At 41.9% G+C, this 15,064-nt stretch overlaps 1 protein-coding gene across 5 annotated transcripts in view; it reads left to right on the top strand.

Moving 5' to 3' along the window:
• Window positions 1–15,064, top strand: part of B4GALT6 (beta-1,4-galactosyltransferase 6) — a 70,060-nt gene that overhangs the window by 39,669 nt on the left and 15,327 nt on the right. For 3 of the 5 annotated variants that reach the window (XM_047828451.1, XM_047828449.1, XM_047828450.1), the window contains 2 exons: window positions 7,658–7,782; window positions 13,978–14,094. In XM_047828451.1, the coding sequence (XP_047684407.1) occupies window positions 7,658–7,782; window positions 13,978–14,094 (242 nt within the window). Of the gene's footprint in view, window positions 1–6,877; window positions 7,235–7,657; window positions 7,783–13,977; window positions 14,095–15,064 lie in introns of those variants that run through there. The other 2 variants (XM_047828452.1, XM_047828453.1) reach the window with 2 other exon arrangements.

Below are 15,064 nucleotides of genomic sequence, written 5' to 3'. Positions count from 1 at the left end.
CAGTCGAAATCAAGAGTTGGACGCTAAACCGCTTAACCGACTGAGCCACCCAGGCGCCCTGACTTTTTTATTTCTAATTGGGGAGAGAGCATACGTTCTCACTGGAAAAGCTCAGGTTACCACAGGTGCTGAGTGAAGATTGGGGGTTCTCTGTGGAGTGCAGCGGGTCCTTTTTCTTCAGTTGCCCTTGGCATCTCAACAAGTGAAATAGAGGGGGGCTAGTCTGGCTGATTGCTTACTTTTTTACACATAGAGAAAGTTTTATCCTCTTCTGGTTTTAAAGCACTGGAATGCTTCTTTGAGTGAAACCTGAAGGGGACATCCAGTATGTAAAGGAGGTTACAGTCACTTCAGTGGGTGCAGTGGTGGGAGGACCCCAAGTCCTCCCTGAGAGATGTTTTTCTACTGAGGATCGTTTGGAAACCATGTCACCAGTAGTTCTTCTGCTTCGTGCCTCTTCCTGGCCATTCTCTCTAATGTTCCCTTTTCCCTTCACTTTCTGTGCATGGCATCTTTCCCCTAACACCTTTTGTTGAGAAGTGAGGTGGTGTATTGAATTAAGAATATGCAGATTAGGGGCGCCTGAGTGGCTCAGTCGTTTAAGCATCCAACTCTTGATCTCAGCTCAGATCATGATCTCAGGGTTCGTGGGATTGAGCCCCACATTGGGCTCTGTGCTGACAGCATGGAGCTTGCTTGGAATTCTCTCTCTATCTCTCTCTCTCTCTCTCTCTCTCTCTCTCTCTCTCTCTCTCAAATAAGTAAGTAAACATTTAAAAAAAAAAAGGAATATGCAGATTATGACCCGCTGGATGAGGTTAACACAAGCCATTCACATGGGGTAGGCAGGTAGTCCCTCAGCATCTGAGCTCCCACTTTTGGGGAAATGAAATTCAGGCAGTCATTTTGATTGGAGTTACAGTTTCAGTACACCCACTCACAGGAAACAGAGTCATAGGGTTTAATTACAGACCCCAGAAGCAGGGGGGCTCAGTGAGCTGGGGGAAGGGCAGTCTTCTGTTCCAGGTTGAATGAGCAGAAGATAGAGAAAGGTAGCCGGCACCTATTACTTATAGGATGGGACAGAGGTCACTTAACTTTTTGGTGGGCTTAACTCTAAGTGATTATTTTAAAAGATGCCCTGGCAAAAGCAAAAAAGAAATTTATGGCGGAAATCCTAGACTCAAGTCCTTATCTAAGTGACAGACTCTGGGTGTGAGTAGGGTTATCATAGTGTGAAATGCCTAGGCAGCAACTCAGAAAAACAAAGTTGTTTTTGCAGAAGAACAATAGTTGTTTTTCTCATCACAACTGACCCCGTGATGCCTAGGCATTAATCTTTAGGGAAAATCATAGGCACTATCTGAACGGTGGAGGTATTATAAGCCACTGGCAGGGTTTTGATCACCCAGCACATGAAGCACTTAAGCAAAGCAAAAATGCCAGTCAGCAATATCTATAGACAACAATTGGAAATGCTGTTTGTAATGACCCTCTCCATTTGTTGAGGTCCAGCCAAGAAAATAAACCAAAGCCCTTGGATAAGGTTAAGGTAGGTATTTGTTTAAAAACTTGGGTAAGATGATGGAATACATATACCTGTTGGGCTATCTTTTGTAAATGTGTCTGAATGTTTCCAGAATTATTAATATTCATGCAGCAGATGGGCCCTTTACAGCACATATAGCTTCTTCCCTGGCCAGTAGATAATCTAAAACTAAACGGTTATCCAAAACTGTCTGCTGCATCAGGGCTGGGCTTTGGTGTAACAGTCCAGTGTGTTTGGCAGGGTGGCTGACAGGTTGCTGTTTATCTTAATAATTTGTTGTCGTGTGCCTAGTGGGGTGGCAGCTAGCTCAGTCCCAGTGAGGGATAACAGCAGACCTGTGCCCAATATAATAGAGTTGAATACTGTATGCTTTTCACGTGAGGGGGCAGAGATACGGATTGGGGGGTCCTGTTCAGCGATGTGTAAGGGTAGCTCCAGGGAGACTGAAGTACACTGGTAGGAATAGATAGGACTCGTGGGGGCTGGCGCGGAGGCAAATGCATTGGAGGTTGAGGGAAGAAGTGCACATATGGAGAGCCATGTATCTATGACAGCCCCAGGGCATTGGACCCACAGTGGACACTAACTGCTTAATCAGGGAATCTAAAGTAAGTTGGAAGCCCCTCCTGGATGGTTGGGCATTGAGGCCCAAGGCCACAGGGGTGGTTCTCCTTGGGACAGGGTGTAGATCATAAGCATCCATGTGGTGTTGGTTCCTGGGCAGATACGGAGGATTATAAAAGGCACTGGGGGCTCCTGCCAAGCATCACATAATGTACTGCAAAATGTCCTGCATGAGAGCAGTTGAGCACCATGGACAGAGGTCAGGCAAGCCACAGGGGCATACAGGGAGAGCCTTTTGCTGGTCAGATGGGGGCAGGATCAATATATTAGCTTCGTAGGCCACTAACTCGGGAACAGCCTTTGTTGAGCCTGGTAAGATGTCTGGCAATTCTAGCAGCCCTCGAAATAAGCTGTGATTTCTGCCTATTGTATAAAAAATATTTAAGACTGTCAGAAGACTTGAATAGGAGGATTGTCTATTTTGTGTGTCCTAGTGGATAATTAGGGAACTGTATGGGTAATTGTCCCTTCCAGAAGAGAGACAAGCTCTGGGGAGTTGCTGGGTCCCTAGGGCAGAGGCCTTGGCAGCTTCTACTCTCAGAGGTCAGAGTTTGGGAGCCCAGATCCTGGTGCCAGGCCTGGGACATTCCAAGCGGTAATGACATTTGCCTTCAAGGTGGGCCGGTGGTCTCTTGAAGAGCCCACAGTGCCTGAGCAAAGGCTTCCAGCTTGTATTTGAGCTGTCCTGGATTAGGGGCCCGTGATCTCCAGAACCACTCACACAGAGGGACCTTTGGTCATCTAATGAGAAAGTGAGCTGAGTTGAGGTGCCACTCCTCCATGGGGACTGAGAAGGGGCCTGGAAGCCCTAATATCTCCGGGGGCCCTCTGTTCGGTTCCTGGCTGAAGGGGGGAGAGGGGCCATTTGCCTTCACTGGCAAACAAGATTTGGGCTTCAGGAAAATTATCTTTTTAATGTCTAGCTATAGCATTAATGTGGTCTAATGCCTATTTTGCCATATCTAACATTGCTGTGAATTGTAACAGTATGGCCTTATAATTGGGTGGGGGTGCTTTAAGAAGAACTCCTTAGATTCTGGCCCCGAGGGCACCCTCTGGGTTGGAAGTGGCCAAGGGGGTCCGTGGAAGCATGCCCATTAGCCCATCCCAATTTTATATAAGTGGAGGCATGCTTCATCTAGGCTTGTCTACGTGCAGGGAACCCGAGCTGTAATAACTGTGATGGACGGACAGGCCTGGTGCCAAGCCATAGAAACACACATCCGGTGAGGCAGCTTCTTCCTCTCATCTCTGTGGACTCCGGAGGCTTGTGGGGGAGGTCTCTTCCTGAGAGTCTATTCCTGTTTTTGTCTGCATCTCCTGCCCTGGTGGCTCGACGCATTTGGGAGTACTGTCGCTGTAGTGACAAGTCCAGAGGCTCCTCCAGGGTGTCTGTAATAAAATAGGCCCTCAATACCTTGGGTTGTTTTTTTGGTTCAAGTTATGAATTTTGAGGACTTTGGCCAGTCTGGCCAGGGCACGCATCTCAGCCACTGTAACCAACAGTTCAGAGCCAGTTCCAAAGACCTGTAAGAGCCAATTTGCACCCTTCTCTCCCTTCCTATGGGCAGATTTTTCTAGAAAATCCTTGCATTTCTATTCTGTATAATTAACTTGTCTCCATTTCTTTTCACCCTGGTGGTTGGGCGTTTTGGTTGGAAGGATAGCGACAGGGGACACCTGGGATGGAGGTTGCCTCTTCCCGGACTCGTGCTGCCACACCTGCCTTTCTAGGTTGTTCCAACCAACCCTCCAAGTGGTCGGGGTTCCCCTCCACCAGTGCAGCAGTAGCTGAGGTACTGGGGAAAGCTCCCAAGCCGCAGGAACGTAGCACCGGTGATTAGGCGTGTTGATATGCCATGCTGTTCGGTAACGAACAGGCCACCTGAGCAGGGGTCTTACAAATGTCTAGTGGTTTTTCAACCTCCACTGGGAACTTGGGAGGAGCCGGTACCATGTGTTCAGGGGCCCTGCTTTTGTAGCGAGAATGTGTCCTGCTGTACCACACCAAGGATGGGACTCCTGACATCCCATGGGGTTGGGGGGTGATTTGCGACAGCAGCAAGCATTGTGGCAGCATAGGAGGTTGTTGACCTCAGCATTGTGTCCACCCAGAGGTCCGTGATGCCCCTGGTAGAGTCACCTCTCTCATGTGTTAGGGCTGGCTTTCCAAGCTCAACACCCTAGTCCCAGCCACCAACGGCGTGGGCCCAGCAGCCGGCCACACCTGTGGCACTAATCTAAAAGAACTCCCTTCCGTGTCCCTGCCACTGCCCTGCCCTGTCCACTGGCCCTGCCTGGGGAAAGGCGGCAGGGTCCTGCTATTTCCGCTAGCTCACCTTGGCCCGGTGCTGGGACTCTTGCATGTGAGTATTGCAGATTACCTCCAGACCTGACACACAGCAGGGACTTGTTTAGGGACTAGTGGGAAACACACCTACTGCTGACTGGAGCCTGCTGGTGGTCAGCTTTTCAGGGGAGTCTGCCTTTCACTGCATCGACAATTTAGGGTGGGGATTTGTGAACAGTACGCAGCGGTGCAAAAACAGTGCCACAGACTGCAAGCAAGCAGTGGGTTCCTTCCCAGGGAGACTGAGTGGTCTGGGAGAGGAAGTTAGTAAGCCATTTGTAGCTCCAGGGCATTGTATGGGGGTACACACTGCACCCACAATCCCATCATTATCACCGGTTGTGTTGAGAAGCAGAACTGGTATATTGAATTAAGAATACCCAGATGCCACCCACATGGGGCAGGCAGGCGCTCCCTCAGCATCTGAGCTCCCACTTTGGGGAAATGAAACCCAGGGAGTCATTTTGACTGGAGTTACAGTTTCAGCACACCCACACAAAGGAAGTCGAGTCACAAGATTTAATTACTTCCAGATCCCAGAAGCAAGGGGGCTCGGTGAGCTGGGGGAAGGGCAGTCCTCTGTTCCAGGTTGAATGAGCAGGAGAGAGAGCAACTATCACTTACAGGGTGGTTGGGGCAGAGGTCACTTAACTTTTTGGTGGGCTTAACTCTAAGTAATTATTTTAAAAGGTGCCCTGGGGAAAAGCAAAGGAGGAAGTGATGGCAGGAATCCTAAAGTTGCATTCTTATCTCAATGGTGAGACTCTGGGTGTGAGTATGGTTATCATACTTTGAAATGCCGAGGTAGCAGCTCAGAAAAAAGAGTTGTTTGTCTCATCGTACCCCACCCCACTAATTTTGTGCCTCTTCTTCCTCTCCTCTTTCGGATCATGCTTTTACTGTTCCCAGTGGTGGCCATCCTATCTTGGAGGCCTGTCCCTTACCATCCATCCCCCCTCACCCCCCAAATAGTACTGTTGCTGTGACCACTGGCATGACAACTTCATGCCACTGGGTTGTCTTTGGCCTTCAGCCAGTATGAGATTAAGATTTCAGAGGAAAGAGCAGCAAGCACATAGGAAGGCAGCTGAGGGCCTCTGAGGACGGTGCGTGGGGGGCAGGCAGAAGGGAGGTTGGACTCTGGATGCCTCGTGCATTAGAGATGGTTAAGTGGTGGGCACCGGAGGCCCCGCCCATTGAGGAGAGAGACGTAAGACTTGCCTCTTCGTTTGCCAGTGCGTGTGTGTTTGAGATGAAAACGCAACAGCAAATGAGACTGGAGGACCCTGCTGACAGTAATGATGATTACAGCTGTTAAAGCAGTCAAGCTGGAAAAAAGGCCAAAAAAATTGGTTTAACAGTGCATATAGAATACCAGCCTCAGTTACTCATATGAACTGCCTATTATTTATAATGACTATCATTTTAGCAATCATGCATACCATTAAGTGCATTAGATTTATTTGTGTGAATTTTATTTGATTACAGTGGCAGATTCAGTCTTTGTCAGCTAAGCTGGTACTTATATTGATCAGTCTTATGCTGTGACCTCCCCTTTCTCTTTGAGTTCATACGTTACTCTTTCCTTTTAGGTGAGCCTCATCTTTCTAAGATTAGCTACTTTGCATATCTTACCACCCAAAAGGCAGGGTAAAAGGCCACAGACGTAGTCAGGAGAACTGGCAGACGTTAGAAGGTTGCACTTTTTTCCCCCCAGCTTACCCTTTGAAATGTAGACATTTATATTTTATTTTATTTTTATTTTTAAATTTTTTTTTAAGTTTATTTATTTTGAGAGAGAGACAGCATGAGTGGGGAGGGGCAGAGAGAGAGAGAGGATCCCAAGCAGGCTCTGCACTGTCAGCGCAGAGCCCGACGCCGAGGCTCGAACTCACAAAACCGCTAGATCAGACCTGAGCCAAAACCAAGAGTCAAATGCTTAACCGGCTGAGCCGCCCAGACGCCTGGCATCTGGTTTTTACAATGCTTCTCGCTGGCATGCCTGAGTGTTTAATGGAAGCTACTGATACTCCTGCCTAGTTAGGAGGAAGGGAGGGAGGGGAAGAGACGCAGTTGTGAAACCTTAGGATACAGAATGACAGGAGGAAAGGAGAGGGCTCTCTCAAAGAGGAATTGAAGGTTTTCTATGTGGAGTCATGGCCAGTCAGGCTCAGACGACCTGAAATGGGAAACCTCATTTGTTGGTATGTATTTTATGAGATGAAGAGGTTAGACCTAACTTAGTTCTGTTAGTTCTCAGTTCTGTTTCCGACTGAGTTAATGGAAATGACTTTCCACCTGAGTCATTTGTCATTTCAGTGGTACACAACAGAAAAGCTAGTAGTAAAAACACCTCCAGTAATATATTTGTTAACTCAGAAAGTGAGTGCCTGGTAGGCCAGGAATATCTTAAAAGCCTGTAGTTTTCCAGTTTTGCAAATCAAGGGGGTACTGGGTAGGTGCTAAAAATATAAATTGCTTAAGTTGTGTTTGCAAATTCTCTCTCTTAAGAAATGTCAGTAGTGGGCAGTAGGAACAGCTAACGTATATTGAGTGTGTACCTTTGTGGTTGATGCTGTTGCTTGATCCTTCTCATGGCACTGTTTCATCTAGTGGACACAACCACACGGGAGGCAGGTGTTACCATCTGCTTTTGCAGAGAAGGAGGCTGAGGCACAGAGAAGTTAAATAGTGTCCCCAGTACACAGAAGGTAGGATTTGGCGGTTTCCTGCCAATCTAACCGCTTAATTAACACTTACAGACTGTGCTCTCGTGCTACCTAGGTTGACTATGTGGAAATTAAAAGTAGTTTTAAAATATGTGACTAAATTGTCAAATTACAATAATAAGCTAATCTGTAATGACGTGCAAACGTTTCCCAAAGAATATTAAAAATATTTGCTGTATTAAACAATTTGATTTCTCTTATCTTTGGCTGATTTACCAAAGATAGTGGAGTGATTTTATAATTTATCATCCAAACTAAAACTGAAAGGGAATGATACTAACAGTTATGTGGTGATAACAGGAATAAACTGTACTGTCCTGGCAAGTAAGTTATGCCATCAGCCCTACCGATTGTTGTTTGTCTTGCTTCGTATTAAAACAATTCTTCACGTGTTTGACCTTCTAGGGGGATTCCTCAATGTCAATGTAAGTGAAATCAGTTTTGATGAAATTCATCAACTCTTCTCCAAGGATTTAGATATTGAGCCAGGAGGTCACTGGAGGCCTAAAGACTGTAAACCCAGATGGAAGGTGAGGTAAATTTTTTCATAAGTAATATAATTGTTACTGTGCATTTGAGGAAAAGTGTGCTTGATTCAGAATATGTAGTGAAATATATTTGTCTTGAAAATGTAAGGCAACAGAATTTTTGTATTTAATGTATAGGTATTGACAGTTCAGATAGGATTTAATAGTGTTGCCTGGGAAGGCTGTAACCACACCTCTGCGTATATACAAAATATGTGCTCGTGCGTTGTCTCTTGGAGATCCTGGTAGTAAATGCCTCATTTGAGATTGGCTTGGAAAACAGATTTTTTTGTCACCATTCTGTTTGGAATGGGCAGAGGCTCTGACTTTTCTGCCTCCTGCTGCTGTCTGCAATGCTCATTGTCACCTGTAGGCATGGCCCTACCGAGTCCTGGAACTGTGACTTCCAGTTGGGTCTCACACTGGGGTGTTCTTAGAGTCTCAGCATCCTCAAGAGGCTGCTTGCAGGTCACAGTGGGACACAAAAAGGAGAACTTTGGGTTCTTCACCTCTGTTTCAGAAGGCAGAGCACAAGCTTTTTATCTTTTTGACTTGTCAGACTTCTTCTTAATGTTTTGTTTGAAAACCTCTGAGGGAATGGTCTGCCTCTGCGGTTTAAAATCAGTTGTAAACCCTGATTTAAATCAGAGTTGCTTACAGTACTGTGAAATTCGCGAGTGGGTGCATATATATATATATATATATATATATATATACACATACATACATATATATATGTTCCTGTAAGGTGGTTATGTTTGAGTAGGAAATAGCATTTACAGAATTCAGGTGAAAACTACAGAGGATTGAATCAATAGTTATATCCTGGAGGATTGTGATATAGCCTTAGTTTGAGAAAAGTTTTCAGTTCCTCTTTTGAATATTAGTATTTTGCTAAAATATTTGTCTTCTGGTACAAAGAAAAATCACTGCTGTGAAGGAGAATGTAGATAAAAGTGCTCTGACTTAATTGGCCTTGAACTCTTTGTGTTGGGGAAGTGTGTTATTTCTATCTGCGTCCCTAACACCAGATAACACTATATTATCTTGTCTAAGGTAAGCACTAAACCCAGTTTTGCTGAATTGAGGTTACAAGACAAATAAATGTCTTGTTACATTTTTTTTTAAGTTTATTTATTTATTTTGAAAGAGAGAGCATGAGCAGGGGAAGGGCAGAGAGGGAGAGAGAGCCTTGCTCTAAATTATTAAATAAATGTTAGGGTGGTTTTTTGTTTGTTTGTTTGTTTGTTTGTTTGCCTCACAGAAGTTGTGAAACTACTTAAATGGATTCCAGTACAAATTTTGGCAAATCATTTATTTTACAGTTGTCTGGTCAGACTCCGTTAATAAATGAATCTTCATATTTCATGATTGATTTTTCTCACATTTGTATACAAAATAGGACCTAATTTACACAATTCTACTTTTAAAACAAATCCTGGGCAAATAAATTATTTTTCTTGGGTGATGAGTATGTTGAATGCTAATAAGAGAAAAAACCATCATTAATCTCAACAGCTGTGGGGTAGCAAAGAGGTTGGTCTTCTGACGTGTTTAGGTGGGGTACAGCATACTGCTTAGATGTGCATTGTGCGCTGTGGTAGAGTAATTTGGGATTGGGAACATTAAGTGTTCTTGTTCTTCCTTCATTGGTCTATATCAGACATTGGATTTAAAATTTTATGGTTTGCTTTCTTCTTCTCACTTTCCGGGAGAAAGGTATATCACACACAAGTAGTTCTATTTAAAGATTTTAGTAGACTATAAACTCCGTGTGAATGACTAGGTAACAATATTGAAAGTGGAGTTCCCAAGAGCAAGCTAATTCAAGGATCTAAAAATAAGCTTATTTTATTTAGGAACCGTATGGTAATGCTGTTGTTATTTCAACTTGATGCAAACCCTTCTCAGAATACAGTTTCTGGTTCTGAGCTATGCAGCTAAAAGTATGAGAAGAAATTTGGACATGATTCAGAGGTGACTGGTACTTGCCGTGTTTAACTAATTAAGGACATTCCCCTTCTCTCCCTGCCCCCAACCTGTTTACATTCTAATGATGTCCCATTCTAATCTTGGAACAGAGTTGAGAGAGAGGGAAAGAAGGAATTACTAGATTTATGTTAAACATCTGCTACCAACTTGATTCTTAATATTTGAGGTTCTTTTTCTTTAAAAAAAAAAACAACTAAGTTCATTAATGGCCAATTAATTGGAACTGAGATCTTTGAAACCGAGTGATTTCAGCAATTCTCAGGTATTTTGAACACTACAGGTTCCCGTGGAAAACGGGTTGGAGCACAGATTGGAGGCCTTATACAGGCAAGCTTATTTCTAAAGGTGTTTGGAAGAGGAAGATGATAATGCTTTTCTGGACATTAAAAGGTGAAGTGTTTACCTGTGACCTTGCTTTTCCATGCAGGGGTCAGGTGGAGGTCTGGACTGGAGGTCTAAAGCCTAAAGGCTTAAAGAAGCAGGCAGCTGCCTGCTGTGGGTGTCTGCTCAGAGGCAGGGTTCCATATCTAGTCCTCAAAGATGAGTCTTAGCATCTATTTCAGAACTACCCAGGGTGTTTGGTAAAAGTGAATATTCTTGAACTTAGTCCTCAGACATTCTGATTTTATTTGTGGAAAGGGACAAGAACCTGCATTTTTATTTTTATTTTTATTTTTATTTTTTTAATCAAGTGCTTCCTGTTTGAGAAGCTCCCGCAGACACTGGAAATGGGGAGGATGAGGACGATGGACCGGAAACCACTGACGAAGAGAGAGCACAGCAACTTGTACTGTGTTCCATCTTCGTCAGTGGCGTAGAGCTACCGCACCCCTCAAGTAGGCAAGTTTGCAGCCGGGTCGTCTAGGGACACTGTAGCCGGTGGTGTGCCTGAAGTTTGAAAGTAGGACAAAAACTTAGTGGGGAAAATGTATGTAGTAAACACTTTTCTTGCTAATCTCATGGTGAGTATAAGAGCACATAAGCAAGCAAGAAATGTAGGTGCATAAATTCAGTAAGATTAGTGGCTTAAAGTGGGAGCAAACTGAATGGGATAATTTTGCTTGAACAAGAGGTGGCGAGGAGGGATTGGTGAAGATGAAGTGCTGTTTTGCAGAAGATAACGACCAGATGTTGTCTGTCTCTACTGGAGATGCATCAATGGGAGAGTGGCTCGCACAGCAAATTAGGGCACATGTGAGAAATGTCCTGAAGCAAAGGTTATTAAACCTTAAATATATTATTGCAGAACCCTGAGATCTTCATTTTCTAGACAATAATTTGTAAACTGTTGAGAATGTCATTCCACCGCCACAAGAAGGGACATGCCAATGAATTTTTAAGATACTGTTTTGCTTTATTTTAATAAAAACTTTGCTTTAGGTATGTTCAAAATATTTGATAATGGTCTCATTAAAATGTGGCCATTTATTTGCTATTAAGACAACAGTTTACTTATTTTGAATTTGCCAAGACACTGGTAGTTTTTTTCTTTTATAATATTCTCAGTTTCCTTGTAAGGTTAAGAAAAAAACCCACAAGTCTTGATATTTTAAATGCTTCATTGAACAAATTGCTGATTTAGAGGCTACGACCTTGTCTATTCTTATATGTTCAACCCATCACTCAGCATAATTGTATTTAATTAATGTGGACCATCTTTAATGTGGACTCGGCAGCTACTTAGTAGCTTCTTCCTTTAAATATCTTCCTTTAAATAATTCGCCTTAACTGCTTTTGTAGCCCATTTACATTGTCACAGGCGGCTGCCTTGTGGCCAAATTCAGAATAGGAAGGGCAAGCTTGACCCTTACTTCTGCAGAAGTTACCACACTGTTCACATCTGGTAAAGCCAATGGTAGGGGTTTGTTCTTGCCATCTGACTTCTTCCCCTTCTTTTACTTTTCATAGTCGTTTGCTCTCCTAAGAGTGAACATAGGGGTCCCTAGCTGCCTTGGGAGTTGTGTTGCTTTGGGAGTTCTGTGACTATGCCAGCAATGAATACTGGACACCCACCAGCAGGTCCCCAGTCAGTGGGATGTGTGTAGAATGAGCAGTGGCCGCCATGTTGGGGGTGGGCAGACTCTTGGATGTGAGTTAGCCTTGCTCCGGCAACCTTGTGGTCCTTACATTCAAGAGGTACCTTACAGGTGAACCAGAAGGGAATGGAATTAAGAGTGCAGCTGGCAGAGAGGCACCAGAACCTCTTTAGTTCTTACAACTCACTGAAAATAAAATAGTGCACACATGAAAATATCAGTGTCATAGCAGCCATTGTCTCTTTTTCTGCTGTCTCATCAGCATTTAGGGAAAACTAGTGGTGGTGATTCTAGTTTAGACATCTTCAGTTTTGCTAAACTATCTTTTGTGGGTTTTTTAAAATGAAACTATTTTAATAATTTAAAAATTTCTCTATTTATCCTGGTAATGTAAAATACATTCGTAAATGTTACCATTCTCTGTTGACTGTGTCTAACGTCATGACCTGATTTTACAAATAGGACCAGGTCCTGAACCTATGCCTTCTCAATTATTTACATTTATTCATTCAGTAGTAAAAATTATTTGGTATAGGTGAAATTTTAGTAAATCCCAGATATAATGTTCCTACAAAGTTTTCTCTTATAACCAGTTTAAACTGTATTTTAAAATCCAGAATATAAAGTGACACATAGATACTGTAATTAGATATATTTTGACTGTTATGTTCTTTGAAAATCTAATGATTTGGGGATTTATAATCTGTACAAAACATTTGTTTTTATTTCAATTTGCATTAGAAAATTCACAATTATAATAAAGCCAGTTTAGCTAAGAAAAGCAATGTTTAGAAAACATTTCATCATTTTCAAGGACAAAGTCTAAATTGTAGGGTAATTTAGCTTGTATGACAAATCTTGGATCCAAGAAATAGAGGATTTGAGTAAGTGGTGGTTAATAATTATTCATTTATTCCTATTTTATATATAGATGGTGTTTTTTAGTCTTGCTTTTAAGAGCCCCAATAATTTTTCTTTCCCCCTAGGAGAAACATCGATTTACTGAAAAACTACTTAATTTCCATATGTGTTTTTTCTTTTGTTCTTTACATTAGGTAAAAAAAACCACATTTCTTTGGACGAATTTCTTTGTTTTCTACTGCTTACATTACTTTTTCTTTGTTAAGCTTAACATTTTAATGTAATTTTACTATCAATTTCATTTTATTTTATTTAAAAAAAAATTTTTTTTTCAACGTTTATTTATTTTTTGGGACAGAGAGAGAGCATGAACGGGGGAGGAGCAGAGAGAGAGGGAGACACAGAATCGGAAACAGGCTCCAGGCTCTGAGCCATCAGCCCAGAGCCTGACGCGGGGCTCGAACTCCCGGACCGCGAGATCGTGACCTGGTTGAAGTCGGACGCTTAACCGACTGCGCCACCCAGGCACCCCTCAATTTCATTTTAAATTCAGTATTATCTACCACTGAAAAACATAAAATGTATCAAAAATTTAATTTTACATTTTGATTAAATGAAAAGTAACTAACATTATTATGAAACTTCTATGATATATCTGTTATATTTCTCAAAAATAACTCTAGGCTGAATAAGCCATGTGTAAGATAGTAGATATTCAAATGGAATGTCTTTTAAATTCAATTTTAAAATCATGAATTTATTATTTACGATCTAATTTAAAACCTAGAAGTTACTGTTGACACATCCCTTCCCCACCCTCCTTATATCCAATCCATAAACCATTCCTGTTAATTCACTTCTCACATGTTCCAAAAATTCATGTACCTCTCTTCTTCTCCACCCTCACCTCAGTTCAAGCTTCCATTACCTCTTAGCTTAACCAGCTCGCTGAATCGATTTTTGGCTTTTTCCAGTCTACTCTCCACAGTAGTCTTTGCCGTCCCCAAACCTGATTTTATCAGGCCTTTGAAGTCTTTCTAGGACTTCCATGGTGACCATACGATAAGTAAATATCACAATGTAAGGAATGGCCCTCAGAACCCACTTACACCTTCCAGGTTCACAAGACTGGAAATGGAACAAAGGCAAAGGCCGGGTCTGTTTTTTCTCACTGTTGGATCTCTAGTGAGAAAATCTATGAAGGTTTGACTTTAAAATTTTCAGAAATTTTTAAGGATCAGTTTTTATCTTTACCTCCAGGGCTTGCTGTGCAATATTTATCTACATATGTGACTATTTTGTTTTTAAGGTGGCAGTTCTCATTCCTTTCCGGAATCGCCATGAACATCTCCCAATTTTTTTCTTGCATCTGATTCCAATGCTCCAGAAACAGAGGCTGGAATTTGCCTTTTATGTCATTGAACAGGTGAGAATATTTTTCAGAATGGTAAGTATACTGGAACTTGAACTCTTCGATACGGTGGGATTAAAAATGTTTAGTTTAGGGTGAATCTTTGGTTTTATATCTTGGTAAAATCTCATTTGGGATTAAGCGTATTATATATGCCACATTTTGTTAATCCATTTATCAGTTGATATGCTCCTATCATTTTTAATCATCACGTCTTACCTATTAAGGTGAAATGTTGTTCTTGAATTATTTTTCATATTATCAGCTAATTTTTTCTCCATGAATATTCTTCATGTCTCAGTATTCCATATATACAATTTCTTTCAGTCTTATTTGAACCCTTTGGAGATATTTGCCATACTTTTGTTTTTTTCCATTCCTGTCATTACCTAGTTTTATATTAAGGTATCATCTTGGATTTCTTAACTTATCTTTCCCCCACCCCACCTCCCAAACACTAGGGCATTTGCTGAATGTTATCAGTGATTTCTATGTAGCATTTCTAACATGTGTATTTTGTTAATACAAATTTGTTAATAAAATTTCAAATATATTGTAATTTGGCTACTTTGGGCTTGATATTGATAACCTCATTTTATCCTGATACTCCTTCTTTTTACTCACACTAAACCTGACTAAAACTGTATTTCCTTATTTATCAGTAGACATAAAGTGACCTAGCTTATATTATTAGATGCTTATGGGTATTTCGTGTGGAAAATATTCAAGTTTTGTTCCTAAGGTTATTATATTTAGTATGTTTTTCCAGCTCCTTTGTGGCTTATTTTAGATCTGTTCTTAGCTTTTTGCCTCTATTTTTACCCCTGTGAATGCTTGCTATTTATTAGAATTTACACTTCCCTGTATGTAAATTACCCCGTCAGGTTTGTTCCTGTGCATATGATAATGCATATAGTACATCTCTGTACTTTTTAATGTAACAACCTGTACTATGAAAATGGATTTTTTTTTTTTTACCTGATAA

Source organism: Prionailurus viverrinus, chromosome D3, assembly GCF_022837055.1.
Source record: "Prionailurus viverrinus isolate Anna chromosome D3, UM_Priviv_1.0, whole genome shotgun sequence".
NCBI classification, from domain to species: domain Eukaryota; kingdom Metazoa; phylum Chordata; class Mammalia; order Carnivora; family Felidae; genus Prionailurus; species Prionailurus viverrinus.
Note: the sequence above shows the minus strand (reverse complement) of the source record. Positions and strands in the feature narration are given on the sequence as shown.